Source organism: Aristolochia californica, unplaced genomic scaffold (genome assembly GCF_029961685.1).
Source record: "Aristolochia californica isolate CCGP_79_NKW_82.1479 unplaced genomic scaffold, dmAriCali1.0.hap1 SCAF_15, whole genome shotgun sequence".
Taxonomy (NCBI): Eukaryota; Viridiplantae; Streptophyta; class Magnoliopsida; order Piperales; family Aristolochiaceae; genus Aristolochia; species Aristolochia californica.
The window spans coordinates 21,177,005-21,202,104 of record NW_027181826.1 but is presented as its reverse complement, the minus strand read 5'-3'; the positions used below and the strand labels follow the sequence as shown (position 1 = coordinate 21,202,104).

Below are 25,100 nucleotides of genomic sequence, written 5' to 3'. Positions count from 1 at the left end.
TGAACAAGATACAGCCAAGTCAGCTCGCCGAGGAGCAAAGGAACGCCGCTAGGTTGTTCCGTCAGCTCTACTGTGGGTAATCCTTCGCCGGTCGATGTCGACTGAACCATGGAGAAATTATTGGAGCTTGATAAGGCTTACCCACTTCCATTACTGCCTGGAATGCTACACAAGTTCCCCAAGACAGTCGTTTGGTGGCCCGCACTGTAACAATCACACCCAAAAAAGAAGGCAGAAAAGCTTGCTGGAATGACTTACAAGAACGGATGGAGTGCCGAACTTGAAGAAGAATTAAGATGTTGCAGAGTACGTTAGATTAAGCAAATTGGTGCGATCGGAGCAGCACTTTCATATTACGTATTAACTTTATTTTAAAATTAATTATTATTTAACTTAATTTTTTAATATTATACAAATTGAAAAGTATAATAAATTAATAAGTTAAAATTATGCAATTAAGATAAATATTTATTTTTTATCTTATTTTAAACTATTTTTAAATAATTGAAATTTTATATTTTTAATATTTATTTTATTTTTAAGTATTTTTTTAAAAATTTTATTCACCTATACCTCCCTCTGTGTATGAGCCTGAGAGACAACCTTGTACCACTCCACCAAAGCATTTGCTCGGTTAAATTAGGTATAACTATGGAGATGGAAGATCTACATGCCCAATTTCTCTTCCTTCAACATCACGAAGAAAGATTGTAGTTACACAGCAAAGGGCGAAGATCCAGAATAAATGACAGGGGATTATATCAATGCTCTACATTTAAGTTACTCAGAGACCAGAACAGTTGATTTGAGGAAGTCTAGACGGTTCTTGGTGAGAGTTATCTTCTCCTCTGCTTCAGCTGCTTTCTCTTTTACTCCACGAACAACGTCCTCGGGCGCTTTCTCTACAAACTACAGTGAAAAGAGAACATTTAAGAGCGTTGGTAAATTGAGTAAGACTCGGCCCTCTTTTTATTTAAACTTTCTTTAGCTAACCGCTTATTGGTAAAATTTTAAACTGATAATGAAAGGATTGAAACACAACTGCTACATACTTCACTCAACAGTAAGTGTTGACATTACCACATTACTGCTGCTACTTTGCATTTATTGTTCTGGTTTTGTCCTCCTGTCTATGTTCAGTTTCTCAATTTGGAACATGGGCGAGAGACGGGGTTAATCATTTAGACTCTAGTCACTGATGTCATTTAATCTACTAATGCATGGAGCAGATATATTTGTAGAGGATGTCAGATTATACCTTGGGTGAACGAAGGCGAGCAACAAGGGTATCATACTCTGACTGCATCTTGGATAGGCGCTTAGAAAGGCGGTTGACTTCTGCAGTGATATCCACCATGTCTGCAAGAGGAAGGAAAGCTTCTAGACCGTCCCCAGCCACAAGATGGACTGACTGACTTGCATCTTCTGTAGTTACCATCATTGACATCCAACAGAGAATCATCATCTTATTTAGGTAAAGAAATCTCTTCTTCTTTTAGATATAGTTTGTCTGGTTAATGTTTATGTAAATCAGAACACTGAATGAACTCTAATAGTGGCTATAAAACGGTTGGTTTAGATCCATCCCAAATTAACCGGTCAAAGCTCAAAGGCGCTTTCTCAACTAATAGCTACATAGATATTCTTCAGATTTAACTTGTGTAAGAATTCGCACTAACACTCCCCCTTGCGTCCTGGGCCTAAACAAATGGAGTAGGGGACTAAGACATGGGCGACAGAAATGGCATACAAATTAAAGGGGCCACGAACTAGCCCTAACATAACAGATGTCCTACTTCAACCATGGTAAAGTTGAATCCTAGCACATTGCAAAGTGACTACCCGAAATAACAAGGTCTTTTCCCAATTAATAACCATAGGATTTTTCCAAACTACTATAACTTCAGGGCGATTATATCCAAAAATAGCGGCTAACATGTTACTGTCTAACATATTTAGAGCATCCTTAATATTACAGAGAGCAACAAAGTTTCCACGGTAGGACATGCAAAATTTGTCAAAAGTAGGGGTTTATAGTTTCCCAATATAAATACCTGGAGGAACTTCTGTAAAATTAACATGTTGCAAGTCTAGCCTTGACAATAGCACCAAAACATCCTTCTCAGCCTGCATCGTGCCATATTATGATTCAGATCAGAAAAGTATGGACAGGCTCTCCAATTTTTAACGCATGAAAAAAAAGCAAAAATGAGTAGAAATATTTCTTTAAAAAAAATCATTCAGATTCTTCACTAACTGTGCGTATCAGTTCCACTTTGCACCTCATTCGGTTCAAAAATCCCAAAATGTTCTCCTGGAAAATATGGGAACACTCACAGAGATATACTGAAGAACTTCATGACCAGCAACTATAGTGGCAGATATTCGTTTTGCAGGCTCGACGGAGTACTCAGCACGTGCATTTCTGATTCCTCGAGTCTGACTCACACCAAGTCAGGACATTAACCAGTTGCATTAACGATTATTAGAGTATGATAAAAACCCAACTAGAAACCTGGCAAATGACTTACCAAAGCTTGTAAATTCTCAAAATTTTTTATGGACTTGCAATCACTAGGAAGTGATGTTTCAGGCCATGGAGAAACTATAAGCGCACTCTTTCGATAAGGTAATGCCTGAAATGAAGTATAACCAGCAGCACACAATAAGAGTATAATACAAGAGATAGGACCTGACTACTTGTATTTGACCTTCCTTCTCGTGTAATTTCATAGGATCTACAGTAAAAGGATGAAGTACTGCTATTTCTTGTAGTACCCAACACATCTCAGTAAATTATTTGGTAACTGTCTTGTCAACCCTGTTCATACTAAAAAACTTTATATACAATTCATAAACACGAGACAAGTTGTTTTCCTGATAAAAAAATAGACTCATGAGTCTTCCATATATCCTTTGCAATGTCACAATTGATAACTTGATTACTAACATGAGGTTGCATAAAATTTAGCATACAGGTTTGAAATTGATGATCCTCTGTTTTCAAATCTTGTGATCAAGAAGATCCTCCCTTATATACTTAGCTTTCCTTTTTTCAATAAAAAATTTCTTGACTGCTTGAGACCAATTTAGGTAGTTAGTCCCATTAAGTTTAATAAAAGTAGTTTGAACATAATCCTTACTTTCTGCAGATTAAATGTTTCTACTGGGAGTGGGAGTAATAACCTCTCTACAATCAGCCATAATATTCCATACTTACAACCACCACAACAATAATAATACGAAGCCAGAAACAACTCACAAAAACCTTGTGATAAACAGCTAGTGATAAACACCTTTCACATTCAAAAATAGGTATGCTAAAATACCTGTGGGCTCCACACTTCAAAAAAACTGAGTAAGGGTTTACAAAAAACCTTCATTGATACTCAATAACTTTTTGTAATGACAATTGTAGAGATTGAGAGCAAAATCATATCAACTAAGGAGCCTGTGAAGTCTGCTTCAGGCAAACCTGTGCCCAAGACTGATGAAAGCAATGAGTCCCCAGCTGGCACTTCAAAACTTCTTACGATCCTTATAGGATCACAGCAACACATCATAATTGCTTTAGCAGCAGCATGAGCCGTGAACCCTTAGGTTAAGGTACAAAGAAGAATAAAAAACTGACCTTTGAGTTCAATCAGCAGAAGATAATTGAGAAATCCTGTCTTGGATGAACTCGCAGACTTTAAGAAGAGATAAGTTCGACTTTAGGCTTGAACTTATGGATTGAATCGCTCTGATACCATGTAAGAAAGTTAGAAGGGAAATTGAAGAAAAAGAGAAAAAAAGTAGGAGGAAGAAAGGGTTGTCGAACAGCCAGCTGGATGGGGAGACAGTCGACCCCCCATCTGGTTTTTTAATCACTTAATTGTCTTTAAAAAATGACTAAAAAGCCCCTAATTTAAGAACTTATACATGAGAATGTAAAACACCCTCTACATCCACAGGATTTAGATAATAACCACACCACCTTAGAAACTCTAATTTGGACCCTTTTGTCTAAAAAATTACAGATCTTCCTTGCATGAGAAATTACTAAAATACCTCTGACTTCTAACATAAATAGTAACACAGGTCTCTTCTACAAAACATAAAGAGCCTTGCATAGGTTGTTATTATTAGGATTACGAAATTGCAATATAAAGAGGATAAAGGAAGAAGAAAAATGGAAAATAAAGAGACAAAGAAGGAGAAGGAGCACTGAGGGCTGTTCTGAATAAGGGCTCAGAACACGAGCCCTCTCTTTTATCCCATTGACTTGTCTGAAAAATTACATGAAAGGACCATTCTGCCCTTCAAAACAAAGATGCTTATAACTCCATAAATACAAATCAGAATTCAATAAAAGTTGAAATATAACGTCCTGATACAAAGTCTAGCTTGCTGTACCTTAATGAGATCCTTATGAGACTGTGACATGACCAAAATACCCCTATACCAGTACTCTAACAAGGATGTAAACCATAAACATCAAATGATGCATCCTATAAAGCAATCTCCAAAAACATTTCAGCATAGACATTTATTCAAAATTAGTAAGAGATTTTCAAAAAATACTTAAACAGAATTAGATGAGTTACAGCAAACATCTTTTTTTTTTAGCCAGGTATTGTACTCTTTCCCTTCTCTTTATTGAAATACACACCTTTTTACTCAAAAAAAAAAACTTCAATTAAGGAAAATGTGAAAAATGTGGATTTCTCCAAAATACAAAAGATAGATTGGCTTTTAGTTCATTTGAGCACAAAAGCAAGCCCATATTCAAGCATTTTGCTAGAGTCCTAAATGAAGTATAATTGGTCACTTTTAATTTGCTGCTCCATCAACCCCATGTTACTATCATATCACAAATATATATTGGCACAAAGACAAATAAATAGGGTAGATATGGCCTACACCCTACTTGGACCTTAACCTGAAATGTGGATCCATATTTAGCAATTGCTCTACGTTGAACTGGTAAAGCTGGAAAATTACAGAAAGAAAGTTGATAGACAAGGCTCAAATCTGAGTAACCCAACTACCAAACCCTAAGGGAATCCTGATTATCAATTGAAAGATAAGAATTTGAATTTACAAGTGTTGTCCTATAACTAGCAGTAGCTATCACAAGAGAAGAAAAACCATAAGAAATTATTCATAGCAAAAAGAAAGAGAAACAATCCAGAAACCAAAAGAAAACATATTAATTTTTCAAAAGTGACACAATAGGGAGCCAAAAACATGAGAAGAAAACTTGTATTAATTTTTCAAAACCGATACAAAGTTACAACAAACCCCCTTATTATTGGACTCTAAAGTAAACGTGGACTTGCCAAATAAGTTACATCACCTTTCTGAAAAAAAAAAGTTACGTTACCATAATAGAACTTTCCTAGGAATAAATTTTTTAACTAAAATTGAATATTGACTTAATAAATCGAAAAACACTTGCCAAGAAAAACTTCCAGCAATTAACTGAAATGGAACTACTAATAAAAGCCTTGCCACCTTTGAGACTTTCCTGAATTGACTAGTAATAATAGAGTTACTAATCATTTCAAAAAAAAAAAAAAATAATAGAGTTACTAACCAAAGATTTTCCTAAAGAAAACTCTTCTAATTGAGCCTACTGAAAAACTAAGAAACTACTAACAGTGTAAACATGCTTCTTTTCCCAAGATAAAAAGTACTGAAAATAAATAATTGGCAAACGGGAACTTTGCAAAACTGCAAGAACCTATGTTTTTAGTCATTCTTTTCTTTTTTTCCTCCTTTTATGTGGTTTCAAATAACTTTGATACCTTATGTCTTCATTTTCTTTAGCTTTTTCTTCCACAATTGAGCCGTGTACTACATCACTGAGTCAGCTAGACAACCGAGACTTGTATACAACTCATTTAGCCGCAAGTAGTACAAAGTTGTTGAAAGAACTTTACCTGCCATAAACCTTCAGTAACAAATGGCATGAAAGGATGTAGCACCTTAAGTACATTTTCAAAAACATATATAAGAACTGCCTGCGCTACAGATACAATTGAACGGTCTTCAGAGTGGTAGAGACGTGTTTTGCTAGCTTCAATGTACCTATAACAAGAAGTCGAATAAGGTCAACCTTCCAAGGAAACCAAGTTTCACTACACAAAATTTAGGTACAGCTGAAGATGTTGGCTTCAGGTGAAACAAACAGCAAATATGAGGCATTCAATCCCATCATGTATCACCAAAACTATTTAAGACAAACTTCCCTAGGGGAATCTTCATTTACTTAATTAGCAGTTCCAAAATGCGGGTTCCTTAATCTAAGTTTCCACAGAGATTCAGCAGAAGGTCATTATACCAGTCAGCAAAATCACCCCAAAAAAATTCATAGATTTCTCGTGCAACATCATTGAAGAAAAATTTTTCATAGCTTGTTGTAACATTGTCGACGAGCTTGTGAAGTTTGGAGACCTGGCAAACGGAATTTACTCAATTATAATGACTGCGGTATTCAAAAAAATGGAAAATAAAAAATGGTAATAGCTTACCACCCAACATTCAGGCAAAGGTAGTTCTTGCAGAGATTTTTCCGTGTTAAACTGCAGAAAACAAGAAATCTTCAAATTTTAAGCAGCCTGGTGCAGGCAATGTTGAACAGCATGCTTTAAAAAATAACAATAACTAATAAATATTGATGGCTCTGAATTTATAATTTTAAGTTCTTCAATTAGTCAAGGAAAAAAACTCAGTGGCTTCAAAAATGTGGTGTCATCTTCTCTTGGGAAGCATTTGTTGATTGCTTGATGTTTATGCTCACAATAAAAGGTAACATCAGTAGAAACAAGGGGTGGGTGTTTCAGTGATCCAAAATATATCAGGTTGCGAGAAACATGATACATCTTGGACTTTAAGCATTACGTAACATCTAGGGTGCCCCCGGTAACATTTTTTTTTTCATGTCTTGAATGTAAGGTACGAGGGATGTTACAATAGGGTTTACCATCCCCCCCCCCCCCCCCCCCCCCCCCCCCCCCCCATACATCTTTTATTAAGTGAAAATAAGATAATTTACAAAATACCCCTATACTTAAGCCCTCATATCTCCCAATATACATACTCAAATTACATAAAAATAAGTCTAGAGACATATCTAAACATGCAGAATAAGATAATGTAAACTCCAGAAACTATATCAGATAGGAAAAGACAAAACTACCCCTCAACAGATTTTCTAACAAGTCCAATGCATTATCCATTACACACGTCTCAGTGAGACACCCACCAAATGGTAGAAAATAGAAGATGGAAACATGAAGTATGTTTCACATAGAATGGAAATTTTCCAGACAATAGAGGAAGCCTATAAAAAGTTCCAACAAAAAAAATCCCAAATACAAGTGTAACATTCCCCAGATACTACAGAAATGGAACAAAACTCATGACTAAAAACAGATATCCCTTTGAATTTGATTTTTTTTTTAAATGATGCTGAATTTTATTATGAGAGCTCAAACGAGTAGATTACAAGAGGGGAAGCCTTCCCAAACAATGAGAGATTGTTGGGAGGTTCCGAATTTAGCCAATTTATCAGCCAAAGAATTAGTTGGTCTAGAAACGAGGTTCCAATTACAATGAATGGATGACACAATGTCAGCAATACAATCAGTGATTGGCCAGTGGCGCCAAAGAGGGGAGCTATCTTTTGAACACCAGCTGATGACAGTCTTTGAGTCGCCTTCGATAATCAACTTGCCATGAAGCCGCTCTTTAAAAATTTGGAGGTCGAATAGAAGAGCACTCACTTCAGCAGTATTTGAATCAGCAATACCTACCGGCCCTGCATAAGATAGAATAGGGTCTCCGCTGCTGTCTCTGAAAACACCACCAGCTCCAGCCGGCCCAGGACAACCTAAAGCACTGCCATCAAAATTGATTCTGGTGCAGTCGTAAGGGGGAAGATCCCAGATGACCATAACCGGATTCCTACAGGGGCCCGCCATGTGCGCGATCAAGCCCCAATTTTCTCGAAGGGAGACGCCCGATAGAGAAGCAAACTCCTTCCTAGAATGTAGCCAACTCAAGATGAGGCCCATTGCCTGAGAAGCTATATTATCCAGGTTGCTAGCCTTGGAGTTGAATCTCCGGTTGTTTTGCTCTAACCATATGCACCATGGGACATGCGCAAGGCATGCCGAGGGAATTATCTTGCCCAAATTAGGAAGGCATATCCCCATAACCATCTCAAAGGTTCTGAAAAAGGTCCTAATGTAGCCCCATTTGGAGACCAATCTTCTGAAATATCTTCATCCAGACTTGCCAAGAAAAGTCGCAATGTAAGAGAACATGCTGGATTGTCTCGTCGCACACACCACAAAGGGGACAAGTGTGATCGGGGGCAGTGTAACCTCTTTTATAGAGGTTGTAAGAGGTGAGGATCTGTTCCCTGGTGGCCGTCCAAACGAAGAATTTGATTTTACTAGGAATTGAGAGCTTCCATGTCAGGTTTGCCTTGTGCTCATGCATGTTGTAATCTTGTTTTCTAATGTGAGAGTAGGCAGATGCAACTGTGAATCAGCCATTAATGTTGGGCTTCCATGTCAGTTTATCAACTGCATGCTCACGAATAGTAGTGCTGCTGAGTCTAGAGAGGAGAGAGCAAAAAGCCGTAGTTTCCTCATCATTTAATCCCCGGAGAAAAGTGAGACTGCATAAGCGATCTCTCCAAGAATCAGCCACTGAGCAAGAGAGGTCCCTCGCCACCCTAGAGAGCCTCGGGAAATCCACGGAGAGGGGGCGGATCTTCATGATTATCCTATTTTTTTTTTGTTTTTTAGATGAGAGTTGCAAATGAATAAACTCACACTACAGCCATATTCTAGAAAGTTATTGGTTGCTTTTGGTGTGCATTGCATTTTAAAGCAATTGAGACATCAATAAAATGAAATATAAGAACACTGGTAATCTAATATCCATTGGTCATGTAATTCTGTGAGCAGCTTTCATTCCTATCCTTTTTTGAAAATTGTAATAAATGATCAATCAGCGGAAGTACAGAAATGTAGAAGGCCATGACAGAGAGAGAGAGAGAGAGAGAAGCAGAGACAGAAACAGAGAGACAGAGACCAGGGCCAGAGACACAGAAGGGAAGTTGATACTAACCTGAAACCCCAATATATATTCCCAAGAAGAAGAGTCAGTTCTATTGGGCAAATTTTGCAACACAAATTTACCAGCATTCCATAGTTTGTTGGTGAAGGCCTTGTTTGAAGTCAACCTCTCAACAGACAAATTAAGGTCCTGTGCAAAAAGGATCAATAAGAATGACATGTACCAAAAATAAACTAAAATGATCTGACTGTCAACAAAACATAGTCTTGAAGCACAACAAACCTGACCAGCAGTCCCCAGGGCAAGTGTGAACCTTAAAGCATCTGTGCCAAAGTCCTTGATGGTATCAACAGGGTCTATGACATTCCCTAGTGTCTTAGACATTTTCCGACCCTAAAAAGGAAGTAATTCACACGACAAGAAATGTTTCTCTTAACATGGTAAACAAACAAGATAAGAAAAAACTCAAACCAATATGGACAGTGTCCAAATAATGCAAATGGAATCAAATAATACAAGTTCAGAAATGATCTTAAAAAGTCAGTACGGAAGTACACTCCAACCTTGATTGAGAAATAACAGCCATGTATCTAACAAAGCACCACATGAATAAATTGCTACTCACTTGGGAATCCCTGATGAGCCCATGGAGGTAAATATATGAAAAGGGAACAGACCCAGTGAACTCAATCCCCATCATCACCATCCGTGCCACCCAAAAGAACAGAATATCATGTCTGTTTAGTATGGAGAATGAAATCACACTATAAGTAACACAATGTGAGAATCTGATAATAATGGATTGGACACTTTGTCTGAGATCAAAGACTAAGAAAGATGTTTTTAAATTTTTCAAAAAAAAAAGATATTTTTAAAAATTAAAAATAAATGCAAGTGAAATACAAGACCTGAAACATTGCGTTGGTAAGAGGAAAAATAGCATAAAAAACCATGTTAGAGACTGTACCCAAAAATATATCTCTTTAACATTAACTAATAAAGTATCCTCCTGTTCTTTTTTGCAAACTTCATCATTAATTACTATGAAAAAATCATCATTAAAATTATGTGTTAAAGTTGGATCCAGGTCCATCCCAAAATGACTAGTTAAAGTTAGGAAGCCATTTCCCAACTAACAATTATAGATCTTTCTTAACACTTATCATTGTGGGACTATCCCATTAACATTTTAAAATAGTTTTTGTACATAAAAAAGTCATTCCATTATCTATAGCAACAATAGAAGAAGAATCCTTGTGCCAGGGCACATGATAACATGAGCAAGGATTAGGAGAAGGAAATGCAAAATACAGAGAGAGAGAGAAAATTTTCAAATTACTTAAAGAGAATTTATAAAGAAGTAACAATAGCAATGACAGTATGCATTTCAAGGATGAAAGACAGTACCCTGTTTCAAGTATAGTTGTTGGATAGAAATGCTTGAAGTCATCCCTAGACATATCTGGCCAGCCAAGGGTACTAAAGGGCCATAATGAGCTGAAACACAAATATAGACCCAAATAGAAATAAAGGGAGAATATTAAGATCACCAATAAAGTCAGCAAGTAATGTTCACATTGGGTTGAAAAGGGGCATGAAGCACCCCATTCATCCAAGACAGAAAAGCCTTCTAAATTTGAATTGGGTAAGAGTGAGAAGGTTATAATCAACCTAACTTTTTCTTTTTGTACTTTATTCATGTAAAACATTTCGTAAGACAAGTGAAGGCAACCTCACTCATTTTTTTCTCAAACTTAACTACATGTTTTAAAGCAATATATGTTTTTGAGAATAATAAGGACGTAATTGAGAAAAAGAAAGGATGCAAAAACAATTACAGAGCAAAGCTAGCAATCAAAATACAGCTAATGAAATTTTTTAAAGGAATATAAAAAAACATTTTGGTAGTTGTCCTGGCTTAGAGCTGCTGTCTTCATTTCTTGTTTTCCAACATTTCCCCAGACTTAGTAAGTGGTTTTGAATCCTCCACTCTCTTGATAATAATCTGATCATTCTCAAAAAAAAATTGGTCGCAAACCTAATAATTTGTTGGATTCCATCTTTCAACTGCTCTAAATGAGTCATGGATTACCATAATATCAAGTAACCATTCAAACTTTTGAACAGTAACTTTTTTTTTTTTTTTTAAATGAACGCAGATGCTGGCTAGATACATTCATAAGCACCATAAGAATTTTTTTTTAACCAATGAAGAATAGGTAGACTTGAAAACTTATTATGACAGAATAGTGCAAAATGATGAGAATAATAATAATTATATATGAACAGCAACTAGGAATATAATCTTTATTGGAGGTCTTCGGAGCAGAAAGTTAAATCAGGGGTTTTCCTTGGGCTAAAAACTACTCATCTATTCTTTCAAAGAAAAACTACTTATCTAATCCTTTAGGCCAAGGGACAAGCGCATTGCAATATTTAATCTTTATCCTTACTTTTACTTACTTTCTACTAAAAAAAAACACATAGTAAATCAAATGAAAACAAGAAGAAAAATACAGACCTGGTATGCGGCCGAGATTCCTTATTTGCATTTTCTTAGATCCTCTTAAGTTTAGTTATCACAGATTATACAGTCTCATTTCTAAATGACAACAACGAAATCTACTCAAGAAAAAGAAGAAAAGATAAAAAGGAAAAAAGGAAATTTCGCAAACATACTTTCTATGAAAAGAAAAAAAAAAGCAAATAAGTACACATTGTCAACCTTGAAAACCATGTGTCAAGGACATCAGGATCCTGGTATATCTCCACACCTTTGCCATATCTTTCACGAGCTTTTTCAAGAGCTTCTGTGGCATTTCTAGCAACAATATAATCTTCTTCACAATCTTTGCCTGAGATATACCACACAGGTATACGGTGTCCCCACCATAGTTGTCTGCTTATACACCAATCCTTGATATTTGACAGCCAATGTACATATATCTACCAGAGAGAGTCAAAGAGAAATTTTACTTAAAGCGATAAGTATGGATTAAATAATTGTGTCACACATTGACATAATAATAAAAAGTACAGGTGATGGAAAAAGCAACTTAAGAATTGCTTACAAACTGGCTGAGAAGACCAGGATCACCTGATAGGGAGCCAAGGTGCATGGCTAAAGACAACAAAATTTCCCACCACTTTTTGGCATGTATTTCTTCCACAATTTATATGATGTTTAATACTCCCAGATGAATGATGACCTTAAATAACCGCATAGCATTAGATATTGCCGATTGCATCAATAACTGTGTTATTGATCATTAAGGGTGTAGAAGGTATATAAACAGAATGGAGTAAGTTATTCCATGTATTGTTCTGTTTATATATAGCTTATTCAGTATATCATATAACAGTATATAAAGTAAGTTATTCCATATACTGTTTGTGACCTGTTTATCAAACGGTAGAACCGGCAATTGGGTAAATAAATGGAATAATAATAAAAAATTACTTAGAAATCTATAAAATAATAAAAAATTTAAAAATCACATAATCATATATGTGAAAGCTAAGAAAGGCACTTGAATCATTCAAACCATTCTAATGTATAAAAAAATTATTAATGGACTTTTACAAAATCCTTTAAAAAGCACTTAAATCCGTTTAAAACCCTAAACATTCACTCAAAAAAATTACTGAATTATCCTTATATATAATTGAATAATCAGTTAATTGGGTACTAAATAACCCTTAACCATTTCCGTTCCATTTAATAAACAGTAAATGGGTAATCGGGTAAATTACCCACATACATTATTGGTTAAGAATTTTTTCCATTTTCACTCTATTTTTTTTAAACGGTAAATGATAAATAAAAATTAGGTAAACGGATAAAATTAACAGCCCCATTGATCACCACTATACTACATAGGAAACCAACTAGTCCAGTCATTTCAAATGTTTTACCTGCACAGATAAAATTATGCTCCATCTGATAATAGGCCTCACATATGATAAGAAACACTAAATGTAAAGTGAGATTAGAGTGTTCCATAAAAGGAAATATGTCCCACCTCAAAATACTTGTAATTAAAATGTTCAAATATTCAAGTGATTTAAGTCCATTTTAGTTTGACATTCCCAAAAAAGACACAAATGCAGGAATCTAGAAAAAGGATAGAATTTAATGCAAGTAAAACATGGATAGATAAAGATTAAAGCAAATTGAAGATTTTATTTAAGTTTTTATTTTTAAATTTCAGTTCCAGTAGGATTGGTTAAATGCAACAATAGTTTATTTCTAACAAAGACAAGTTACAGTTTGTGATCTTTAAGTGACATACGTGCAGATTACCTCATATGGTACACTAGCTTATGCTTTAGAATGAAAAAGAGGATCTAAGCTAAATGAAAATTTTACCTTCTCAAACCGTTCAGGTATTATGGTTAATTCTCCCTTCTCAACTGCATGAAGAGCCTTCTCAGCTAATGGCTCCATGGTTACAAACCATTGCTTACTGACAAGTGGCTCTATTACCTAAATAAAAACACATATGCTAATAAGTAGACATGCTTAGTTAAGGAAATGGTTGCTTCTTCTTCAAAAATAGTAAGATTCTTCAAAACATGTGGACTGCAAAATAGATAAACCTCATACTTCTCCACCACGTTGGGATCTCGGAACTCGTAAAGTGTGTGGCTCCTTTTTAACAGCTAAACCCGTCTCTTCAAGATCTGCCCACAATTTCTTCCTAGCTTCAAACCGGTCCATCCCACTGAAATGGTGTGTGTGAAATTTGATGCAATATGTTTGCTTAGTAATGATAATAAGATCAAATTCTTTATAATTAATTACCTAAATGGAAAAAAAATTATAAAAAAGTAAATCTTACCAGTATAAACCAGCGACATCATTTAGGGTACCATCTTTGTTCATCACATTAAGTATTGGTAGGCCCAGCTTTCTAGCAAGAAGGTAATCATTATGATCATGACCAGGGCTGATCTTCAGGACTCCAGTTCCAAATTCTTTATCTACGTACTGCCAAAGTTTTTTTTTAGTAAAATACATGAGGCTAATTTCCTAGGCAAGAGCACCAGAAACAAGCTCCCCAGAAATATTGCTGTATCATATTCATTAAGTATGATGTTTCTGGTTCTGGGCAAAAGCTGACTCACTCATGAAAAGTCCAATATAACTTCCTGGCAAAAGTTTAAAATTGGAGTTCTGAGTTAAAACTAGGAGGCATTCAAATCTAGTACAGTCTAGGGCAATTTGAAGTGATAAAAATGAGTCCATGAGAGATTCCAAATAAAAGCTTTTACCATTTTGAAAAAAAAAAGTGTTCGTGACGCTATAAACAATTTGCTACCATTCAAATGTTGCAGCATAAATTGAATATACAAACTATACTGACGAAACCCTAACTTACAAGAATAAAAAACATAAGAGAGATGAGGAGCATTACTTTATCAGAGATAATAGGAACATGACGCCCAAATGTCATTGGTACAATTGCCTGTCTACCAATGTACATAGAATATCGTTCATCCTACACCATTACACAAAAGCACTACTCAGAGGTGTCAAGATAGGAAAAGTAATTTGCTGAAATACTGAGAAGCTGACAAGAAAACACAGCTATACATGAGCAAACTGGATACAATTTTTCTCACTTTTTTATCCATTTCTAGAGAATTTTTTTCACCTTTTTCCTTTTATAGAGCCATTATTTTTCCTTTTTTTTTTATGATACTGGCTGATAGCATCATCAGAAGTGAAAGTAGCATAAAGAAACAAGTCAAGTGCAACAGAAGGAAACCCACAAACAACACAAGTTCACCTCAGGATGGACAACAACTGCTGTATCTGCAAATAATGTCTCTGGTCGTGTGGTTGCAATTGTTAGATAGTCATTCCTTCAACATGTAATTAAAAAATGTTAGGCCCAGAGTGTTCAAACAAGTAATAGTATTCTATACTTTAAGACAGTAAAAGCTTTCAAAACCTTAATACCTTTAATTTATCACACAACATATTCATTGGAAGCATTGCAATTTCATAACTTGTCCTACCAGCAAACTACATATCAAAACAAACACCAGTGGAATTTGCATCCAGCAAACGAATCTTGCAGTTACCCACCCAATAAAACTACCCTTTTTCTGAGAAAATGCGTTTTCTATGGCTTCCTGAAAACAACCTAGTATTAGTCTAGCATTCCACAATCTATTTGAGAAGAAATGAATGAATCATAGTCTGTCAAACAAGGTATGAATGAACCATACTTATAAAACCAAGACCAGACCAGCCGGTTCAACCGGGTTCAATTAAACCTGGTCCCCTCCAAATCTTACAGTTACAAAAACTGGACGAGGACTAAAACCCATTCGACCTGGCCAGTTTTACCAGTTTAATCAGCGAAGCTACTGACTTGCTCAATCAGCCAGGTTACTCTTCCCCACACGACATCGAAAAGGGAGCAAACACCAAACAACCTCCTCCCCTTTTTCATCCATCCCCCATGCAATCAGCTCTGTATAGGCAAGGATTCTCGATGGAGAGAAGGATCAAGGGTGACATTTTCAAGACTGCGTTGAAGAGCAATCAGGTTAGGGTGTTAGGTAGACCCCCAAGTGATTACAATATAAACGGTCTAAAATGCCCCTATTACACCTTACTCAATTACAGCTATATAACAGTAACAGAAACTGATAAAAATTACATCAATGAATTTTTCTAATTAATCCCTTTCTAACTATGATTTCAGTACACAAAATACTATAGTAAATTACCTAAATACCCTTGAACTTAACAACTTTAACACTCCCCCTCAAACTGGTTATATATATCCACCAATCCCAGCTTGGACAAAAATTCAACAAATAGACACTTTCCTTGGTAAACAAGTCTTGAACCTGGTCAGTTGTCCTCACATATGGAGTGAGTAGTTTACCACCTAACACAACATTATGAATAAAATGACAATCCACTTCTATGTGTGTAATCCGCTTCATGAAATACTGATTGGTAGCAATAAATATTGATGCTTGTTTATCGCACTTCAATTTCGTAGGACCACTTCCTCCTAGACCAAATTCTTTTAACACAGATTTTACCCACATGAATTCACTTAATAGTGTGTACCATTACGTGATGTTCAACTTCTGCACTTGAACGAACTATATTCTGATTTTTACTCTTACAAATTATAAGATTACCCCCAACAAACACACAATATTTTAAGTTGACTGTTGTCTAACTTTGATCCAGCATAGTCAGCATCTGAAAAAATCAACAATGTCTAAATGCCCATGAGGTTCATACAGCAATCCTTTCCCAGGAGCTCCGTTTAAGTACCGCAAAATTCTCTATTTGGCCTCAAGATGTACTTTTCAGGGGTTTTCTATAAAACTGACTCACAACTCCAATTGCAAATGATATATCTGGTTTAGTAACAGTAGCTTAAATTAATTACCCAACCTGTCTCTGCTACATTGTTTAATCACTGAGTAGTTGGATATCTTCACGCAAGATAGAGTTTAGCTCCATAGGTGTGTCTGTAAGTCTTGCACCCAACAATCCATGTTCACTCAACATATCCATTACATATTTTCTCTGAGAAAAAATCATACCCTTTTTGCTTCTGGCCACCTCTATTCCAAAAAATATTTCACCTTACCAAGATCCTTGGTCTGAAAGTGTTGTTTGAGATAGTTCTTGGCATCCCGAATACCTCCGATATCATTCCCAGTCAGCACAATGTCATAAACATACACTACTAACACAATAATACAAGTCTACCAACGTCAAATAAATAAAGAATGGTCACAATGGCCTCTAATCAACCCAAATGACATCACCACCTTACTGAATATTTCAAACCATACTCGTGAGCGTTGTTTTAGACCATATATAGCTTTCTAGAGTATGCACACATTATCGGTCTCTCCCTGAGCAACATACCCAGAAGGTTGCTCCGTATACACCTCTTCTTGCAAGTCTCCTACCACCAAAGCCTCCCCTTCAACCTCTAACTGACTCAGAGCAAGAAGTAGAAGAGGAAATATTGAGAGCTGCATCAGAACCAACAATACTTTTACCAAATTTAATTACTCCTTTAACACAAAGGACTATTATAAACCCCCTCCAATGTATGGTCACCATCATCAGCCAAAATTTGAGCTCGGAATAGCATCATACTCAAGACTCAAACCATCCAAGAACTGAATAACCAGAATTTGATTTTTCACCCTCCGCAGTTTTGTAGCATTGGTAGTAAAGAAGTGAAATGTGCTAACTTCTTGTAGAATACCCCTCATCTCAGTAAAATATTAGGTCATTGTTCTAGCACCTTGAGACATTTCAAAGAACTTAGTATATAGCTCACAAATCCTAGATAGGTAGGTTTCTCGTGAAAAAATAGATACTAGAGTATCCCACATCTCCTTTGATGTGTTACAGTTCATCACCTGATCACTCAAACTTTCATCTATACTATTGACGAGCCAAGTCATCACCTGACTATCTTCGGCTTCCCAATCATCATTAGCAGGGAAAGGAGCGATCTCACTCAAGAATCTCAATTTCCTCATCGACTAAAGGAACATTTGAACTAACCTGGACCAGTTAATGTAGTTTTTTCAATTCGACTTAGTCGAAATGATCTGGATAGTGTGGGATTCCTTGGAATCTAAAAGGCTGGAGCCTTTGGAAGGTGAAACCACTTCACCAGAACCAGCCATAGAGCAATTCTCAACAATAGATGTTTTAAATACACCTTGAAGTATAATATTAAAGAGACTAGCACCAAAAAAATCAGTAAGGAGATAATTGTATTACCCCACGCAGCTTAAGTGAAGCCCACAACACAAAAATTAGGTCATCCAGACTCCAATAGAGATAATAGCAGTAATTCAATTCAGTATTTCCAGCAAAGAACAATGTCAGAGGAAAAAAATTGAGCTGACATCACCTAATCTGGTGATGATGCAGGCAGAATTGGGCCTATAGGGTGCGTGCAGGCATCAAGTGGGAACAAAAAATCCCAAAAACCAACTAGGGGTAGAGAAAAACACATACATTGTCCAATTGACAGTAGGGGTCATCAACCATAGGGTTATGGCAGGAAAAAATGGAAAAAGCTCTGACCTTTAGCCTCAACCAGCAGTAGTTCTGAATAATCCCTCTTCTTGGAGAGCTGTAGGCTTGAGAAAAAAAGAGAAGCTTACTAAATACCCACAACAATCAGATCAATTGCTCTGATACCATGGAAGAATTGAAAAAGAAATGATTAAGAAGCTGGAGAAAATGGAAGGAAAGAAGAAGACAGAGAGGAAGAAGACTGTTGAAGAGCAATCTAGTTAGGGTGTCAGATCGACCCCTAATCTCTTTATTAACCCACTTAAGTGATTACAATATTAAAGGTTTAAATGCCCCTATTACACCTTACTCAATTACAGCAACAGAAACTGATAAAAATTACATCGATAGACTTGTCTAATTAATCCCTTTCTAACTATGATTTTAGTATACAACACACCGCAGTAAATAACAAAAATACCCTTGAACTTTAACAACTTTAACATCACCAAACTCATCCCCATAGTAAAATAGCTAGCGTTGCTGGATAAATCGAGCCTCCATATCCATAATACCCCACCCAAGAAGCCCAACAGCAACGATAGAGAGGAGCAAAACCAGAACAAATAATACCTAGTACCACTGGAGTACCACCCCTCCATCTCATCATTCGACTATCAGAAAACTTGGTCAAACACCACAAACCCCAAAACCCTCCTTAGAACTTCCATTTCCAGCACTTCCACTCAAAACTTGGTCAAACACCACAAACCCCAAAACCCTCCTTATAACTTCCATTTCCAGCACTTCCACTCTGGAAATAAGAGACAAGAGAGATAAAGATGAGCAAGAAGAGATAAACTCTTATCAACAGCGGGGCATCTCACTCTTTTCAAGTCTTGTCTGGCGAGGCTGCCAAATTATCTGTTATCATTCATACACTGTCCGGCCTCCGTTTTCTCCAAAATTGATGTCATCCGTCGACGATTTATTTGGAGGGGTTTAGAAGATACCTTCAGATACCATCTGGCCAATTGGAAGGATATTCACATGCCTCATAATAGGGGAGCATTGGGCATCCGGCCTACAAGAGAAATGAACAAAGCTTTTATGCTCAAATGGATTTGGAATTTCAACAACAAGCACAACAGTTTATGGAAGAATATAGTCAAATTCTACCTTCAGTTTTCGGGTGCATGGTGGAGAGAGGGTGGTGCTAGTCGCCTCCTATCCCCGATATGGAAATCAGTTTTCAAGCTCCTTCCAGTATTCAGAGATGCTACCGCATTTCACACGGGCAATGGAAGGACCCTTCTCTTCTGGTCGGACGAATGGTGTGGCCCCCGATCTCTTTAGAGGACTTTCCAGGGTTGCATAGGGTGGCAAGCAACCTCTCTTGCTCTGTGGCTGATTCATGGAGTGATCACTCGTGGAGTCTTCCGTTTCGTCGTGGATTAAACTATGAGGAATCGTTGGCTTTTTGCTCTCTCCTTACTAAACTCAACAGTATTATTATTCAGGAGCACTCGGTTGATAAGCTGATTTGGAAGCCCAGTAATAATGGCCGATTCACTGTCACTTCGGCTTACTCTCATATCAGAAAGCAAGACTATAGTCCTCATGAGCACAAGGCAAATCTGGTTTGGAAACTCTCAGCACCAAGCAAAATCAAATTCTTCGTGTGGTCAGCCATCAGAGAACAGATTCTTACTTCAGACAACCTTCATAGAAGAGGCTTAACTGCCCCCGATTTTTCTTGTTCCCTTTGCGGTGAGCGTGAAGAGACATTCCAGCATGTCCTCTTACACTATGGATTTTCGTGGCAAATTTGGATGAAGATCTTTCAGAAAATCGGGCTTCAACTGGGGCTACATCAGGACCTCTTTGGCACCTTTGAGATGGTTCGAGGGATTCTCCTTCCTCGGTTGGGCAAGTTAATTCTTTCGGCCTGTCTTGCGCATGTTCCATGGTGCATTTGGCTCAAGCGGAACAACTGGAGATTCAACTCCAAAGCTAGCATCCCAGACAACACGGCTTCTCATGTCGTCGGCCTCATCTAAAGCTGGTTTCATATAAAGAAGGATTTTGCCACTCTATCGGGGGCTTCCCTTCGGGAAAATTGGAATTTGATCACTCACATGTCTGGCCCTAGCAGAGCTCCTAGAATGGTTATCTGGGATCCTCCCCCTTGCGATTGCATAAAACTAAATTTTGATAGTAGTGCTATTAGATGTCCACGTCTAGCAAGAGCAGGTGGTATATTCAGAGGTCACAATGGAGACTCTCATTCTTTCTTATGTTAGTCCGGTGGGTATTGCCGATTCTAATACCGTTGAAGTTAGTGCTCTACTGTTCGGTCTCCAAATCTTCAGGGATCGTCGCCATGGCAAGTTAATCATTGAAGGCGAATCGAAGACGGTTATTAGTTGGTGTTCCAAAGACAGCCTCCCCCCTTGGCGCAACTGGCCCATCACTGATAGTATTGTTGACATTGTATCTTCTTCGCATTGTAATTGGAATCTCATTCCTAGATCAGCCAACTCTTTGGCTGATAAATTGGCAAAATTCAGAATTTCCCAGCAATCTCTCATTGTATGGGAAGGATTCCCTCCTTTGTAATATGCTCTTTTGAGTTTTTGTCTTAATAAAAATCAGCATCATTTCAAAAAAAAAAGATGAGCAAGAAGAGATGGAATACAAAGGAGGGAGAGAAGTGATGAGTAATGTAGCTTTTTAGGGATTTTGATGGGAGTGAAATAAGAACATCAAAGCCAACTACAAGCACAACTCAAAGACCACTAGTTACTTCTTCTCCTTATTAAATATCCTATTCTTTATTTTCCCTTTTACCTATTTCCTTCCCAAACACGGTCATAGAAAATAGAGGCGGAAGAAAAGGATTGTTTTAATCAGTTTGGTGGCGGAAACCAAAAAACCAGAGGGAGAACAGAGGATTTCTTTAATTGGTCTAGTAGTAGAAACCCGGAAAGCTAGAGAGGTAAGAAAGGATATTAGTCTTCCTCTCTAAAACAAAATCGGAGAAAGTGGCAGGTGATAAACCCAAGATCTTTCTGACATTCCTTGGTCCACATGTGAGGGGAAGTGTTAGAATAATCCCACACGGACAAATGATTAAAAAGATATTAGATTTATTAGTTGGGAAGAGGCTTCCTAACTTGGCTAGTCATTTTGAGATGAATCTTGGACCCAACTTTTAACAAAAAGCAAACAATTACACCAAGTGAACTGGATTACCCTAGACCCCGTCTTGTCATCCAATTTTTATTTTGGATTTAAGAACTTGGTTTGCATCTCTAGGATCACGGAATCGTTAGCATAACACTCAAGCATGGTTGCCAAGAAACCAGTATGGTCCAAACATAATTTGGTCAGTATTAGACTGATAACAGCTACGGATAGAGGTGGAAACAAGTCAAGCCGAGCTCAAACTATGGTAGGCTTTGGGCTTGTTTGGAACCAAAACCAGCAGGCTCAAACTTGAGCTTAAGCTTGAGTCTATACATGAGCTCGAGCTCAAGCAAAATATGGGTGACTCAAACTCTGCTCAACTGCTAACAAGGTGGGGAGAAATCTGTCCCTCGCGTTGCAAAAAAGAGGATGAGGGTTACACCCCTTCTCTCCTCTTTATTGAAATATTTTTTCAACAAAGAGGAGGGGCAGGAAGGATGCAACCTTCCCTCTCTCTGAAAACGATAGGAGCAGAATTTTATCAAGAATAAAAAAAAATGAGCAAAGAGAAAGAAGAAAAAATTGCAGTAAGAAAACACAAAAAGAGAAAGAAGAAAATAAAAGAAAAAAAATGGAAGACGCTTTACCTATTGCACAAAGAAGTGGAAGTGTTACTCGCCATACTCACACACGTTTAAGTGAAATCTAGGACGCTAGCAAAAAGGCAAGAAGAACCAAAAAGACAGAATATATATACATAATATATGTAAATATATATGTGTGTGTGTGTGTGTGTGTGTGTGTGTATTAGTCAGAAGTAAAGAAAAGGGAGGAGGTTGTCGTCTGCTTTGTAATTCCCTGTTTTGTTTCCAATTCTAAAGCATTCCTTTTGAGAAACAAAAAAAGCAATAAAAGGCGCCAAAAAATTCAATCATCATAAACCAAAAAAGTCAATTGTCTTAAATCTGGAAACAGTCTATATTTAATGTTCTCTGCATTCTGCAGCCCATTTAATGCTCTTTGAGAAACAAAAAGGTTTAAAAAAAAACATTTAACGTCCTAATCCCTCCCCATTTTTATTCTTTGTGGTCCTTTCTTTATCTTTTTCAATATAAGCCATTCAATGTACTTGTTGAAACTTAAAAAAAAAATCATATCAATCCCTTAGCTAAAACTTATCTAAGCTAAAAATAACATCAAGCCAAGCAAAGCAAAGTTTGTGCTCAGTTCAATCCAGCTAACAAGCCTGACTTCAAGCTCGAGCTTGGCTCAAGCTCGGGTTAAGGTCAAGCAGAATCAAGCCCAAACTGAGCCAGCTCAACTTAGTGTCACCCCTAGCTATGGTCATCAAGTTTATAGACAAATTTGCATAGAAATGCAGAAACTAAAAATGACCACAATAATTTTAAAGCATTTACCTTGAACCACCAGCAACACGATACTTTATATAATAAAGGGTCCCTTGTTCTTCAGAGTACTCTACTTCCTGACAAATATATAGAATAAGGTAAATGTGATCCAGAATATAGATTATTAAGTGAACGGCAAGAAAAAAATTGACAGTTACATAACCAAGAGTTCAGAGAAGAGAAAGAGAGAGACTTCTGTAGCCTGAATCACCACATAAATCTATGATACAGAAACTTGACACATAACCACATTGCTTTAAGACTAATGAATAGCCCTCTTCAAATATAAAAACAACTATAAGACCTACTCTAAATTCTGAAAAGGAAAAAGAGCAAAATTAGAAACTGACCAGTTCAACATTCGGGTTATACTTTTAATTGGGTAAGAACTACACTGCTCAGTTTTGCATAACATCAATAATTCAACCACATTTTAGATTGCATTACTAGCACTCTTCGAATATCAAGCACAGGAATAGGAATAGTAGTGTTGTTTCTGAGGAAAGAGCAAACAAATAGTATCAAACAATTGTCGTTTCTGAGGAAAGTGCAAAAAAATAGTATCAGACTATCGAACATTAAGCCTTATTTTTTCAAGAGAAGACTTGGAGCCTTCTGAATTTTTTTTAACATCATTAGTTTTCACAGATACTATGAGCAGCCATAGTCTATCAATGAAAGAAAATAAAAACATCTCAAGGAAAAGAATGAATCATAGCCCCAATAAACCATAGGCATAAAAGGAAGATATTCATGGAATCCCAGAGAATATTTTGTGGCTGGATAATGCTCATTGTCCTAGACCACCTCCTATACAGAGGAAAATTATTAAGCTTCTCCCAAGATTCAAAGACGAGTCACAATGTCATGCTGAGGATGGGTCTTTAGCGCATTTCTGGACTAATCACTGCACTGGATGGGGGACAACCCAATTCTATTTGTAATCTTCTCCCAACCTTTGTCACTACTCTCAGCTTTCTGGCAGGATCATCTAATTTGGACCCCTTTCTCCCTCAATGTCTAATGCTATGAAGTTAGGGTATAACGTCCTTGCTAATTAAGACTCAACATCATCACAATGCTGCTATTGCAGACACAATGCTCCTTCCCTCCTTGGCATCATTGGCAACATTTTCTAGACATCATGGATATTGTCTCCTCTATTACTTGTACTTGGTCTCAAGTACTTAGATCAGCCAATACGGCTGCTGACTCTTGTGCTAAATTGGGTCCCTCCCTTCAATCTCTTGTTGTTAGGGGAGGCCTCCCTTGATGTATTTTCTTGCTTTCCTTTGAAATAAAATCATCACAGTTTCAAAAAAAAAAAAAAAAAAAAAAAGCCTGGGTCCAGGTCTGTTGCAAAGTGACTTGTTGAAGTTAGAAGACCTCTTCCCAAGTAATAAACATAAGATTTTTCTAATCTCAGATCTATGTATGACTGCTCTAACATCCACCTCCCACCGCCCCCCCCCCCCCCACAAATGTGGACCCACTTTTATGGTTTCTATATGTAGAAAACTTTTGGTGGAGACTCATGTACAAGCACACACTCTGATACCATGTTAAGGTTAGGTTCCATGACTGCCCAAAATGACTAGCCAAAGATAGGAGGCCTCTTCCCTAATAATAACCACAAGATCTTTTTAAACCACAATCTATATGGGACAATTTTAGTTGCATGAAAGTTGTAAGGTCCTGCTAAAGTCATGTTCATTGTATTGAGGGCTGCTAGCAGAAGAATCTTAACTATTGACATTCTTATGAGCAGGGAATCAACATCTCTGATAGCTTCTGCACCATTTCTGGAGTCAGCAGTGAATCAACTTATGACATTGTGATCCACTGCAACATCTCTCATCGGATTTTGCCAGCTTTTCTCTCAAGGTGTTATCTCCAGCTGTTTCCCAACATCTTTCAGTTTGCTTGGTAGCCGTATGTGCAAGGCTTGCCTGGCTTTTGCTCCTTGAATGATCTGGCAGGAGCGAAATAAGTGGCATTTTTTGTACAAAATTTGTACAGTTGAAAAATTGTTGAGGACATCTCTCAGTAAGTGATCTCATGGGTTTGCACAATCAATGATTTTGGCAAAATCTTGGGTGGTATGATCCAAAGAAAACGGAACTTACTGGCCGATCTCTCGGCATACAAACAGTCTTCTCCCATTACATGGAAACTCTGAATCATGGTGTTACCAAGTTGAGTTTGATGGTTGTTTCCACAGCAATCCTGGGCTGCTATGAATCCAGTGGCTATTTTCTTCTGATGTGCTCTGCTATGTGTTGTACCTTCACAGCAGAATTTTGGGCATGCTTTGCATAAGATGAGCAGGAAGTACCAAACAGAGGGCATGACATAGATGATCAAATCTTTCCCGTATGGTTTCTCCACTATTCACA

At 37.1% G+C, this 25,100-nt stretch overlaps 1 protein-coding gene across 2 annotated transcripts in view; it reads right to left on the bottom strand.

The window, feature by feature from the left end:
- Positions 1-598: 598 nt before the first annotated feature.
- Positions 599-25,100, bottom strand: part of LOC137951472 (valine--tRNA ligase, chloroplastic/mitochondrial 2) — a 44,156-nt gene continuing 19,654 nt past the window's right edge. The window contains exons 9-27 of one of the 2 annotated variants that reach the window (XM_068798147.1): positions 22,714-22,781; positions 14,868-14,943; positions 14,493-14,576; positions 13,917-14,065; positions 13,682-13,799; positions 13,445-13,561; positions 11,801-12,021; positions 10,483-10,572; positions 9,701-9,812; positions 9,358-9,468; positions 9,127-9,264; positions 6,516-6,566; positions 6,326-6,438; positions 5,925-6,072; positions 2,532-2,636; positions 2,338-2,439; positions 2,055-2,127; positions 1,259-1,422; positions 599-909 (exon numbers count right to left, since the gene is read on the bottom strand). In XM_068798147.1, the coding sequence (XP_068654248.1) occupies positions 781-909; positions 1,259-1,422; positions 2,055-2,127; positions 2,338-2,439; positions 2,532-2,636; positions 5,925-6,072; positions 6,326-6,438; positions 6,516-6,566; positions 9,127-9,264; positions 9,358-9,468; positions 9,701-9,812; positions 10,483-10,572; positions 11,801-12,021; positions 13,445-13,561; positions 13,682-13,799; positions 13,917-14,065; positions 14,493-14,576; positions 14,868-14,943; positions 22,714-22,781 (2,169 nt within the window). In that variant the 3' untranslated portion in view covers positions 599-780. Of the gene's footprint in view, positions 910-1,258; positions 1,426-2,054; positions 2,128-2,337; positions 2,440-2,531; positions 2,637-5,924; positions 6,073-6,325; positions 6,439-6,515; positions 6,567-9,126; positions 9,265-9,357; positions 9,469-9,700; positions 9,813-10,482; positions 10,573-11,800; positions 12,022-13,444; positions 13,562-13,681; positions 13,800-13,916; positions 14,066-14,492; positions 14,577-14,867; positions 14,944-22,713; positions 22,782-25,100 lie in introns of both variants that reach the window. The other variant, XM_068798146.1, reaches the window with a different exon arrangement.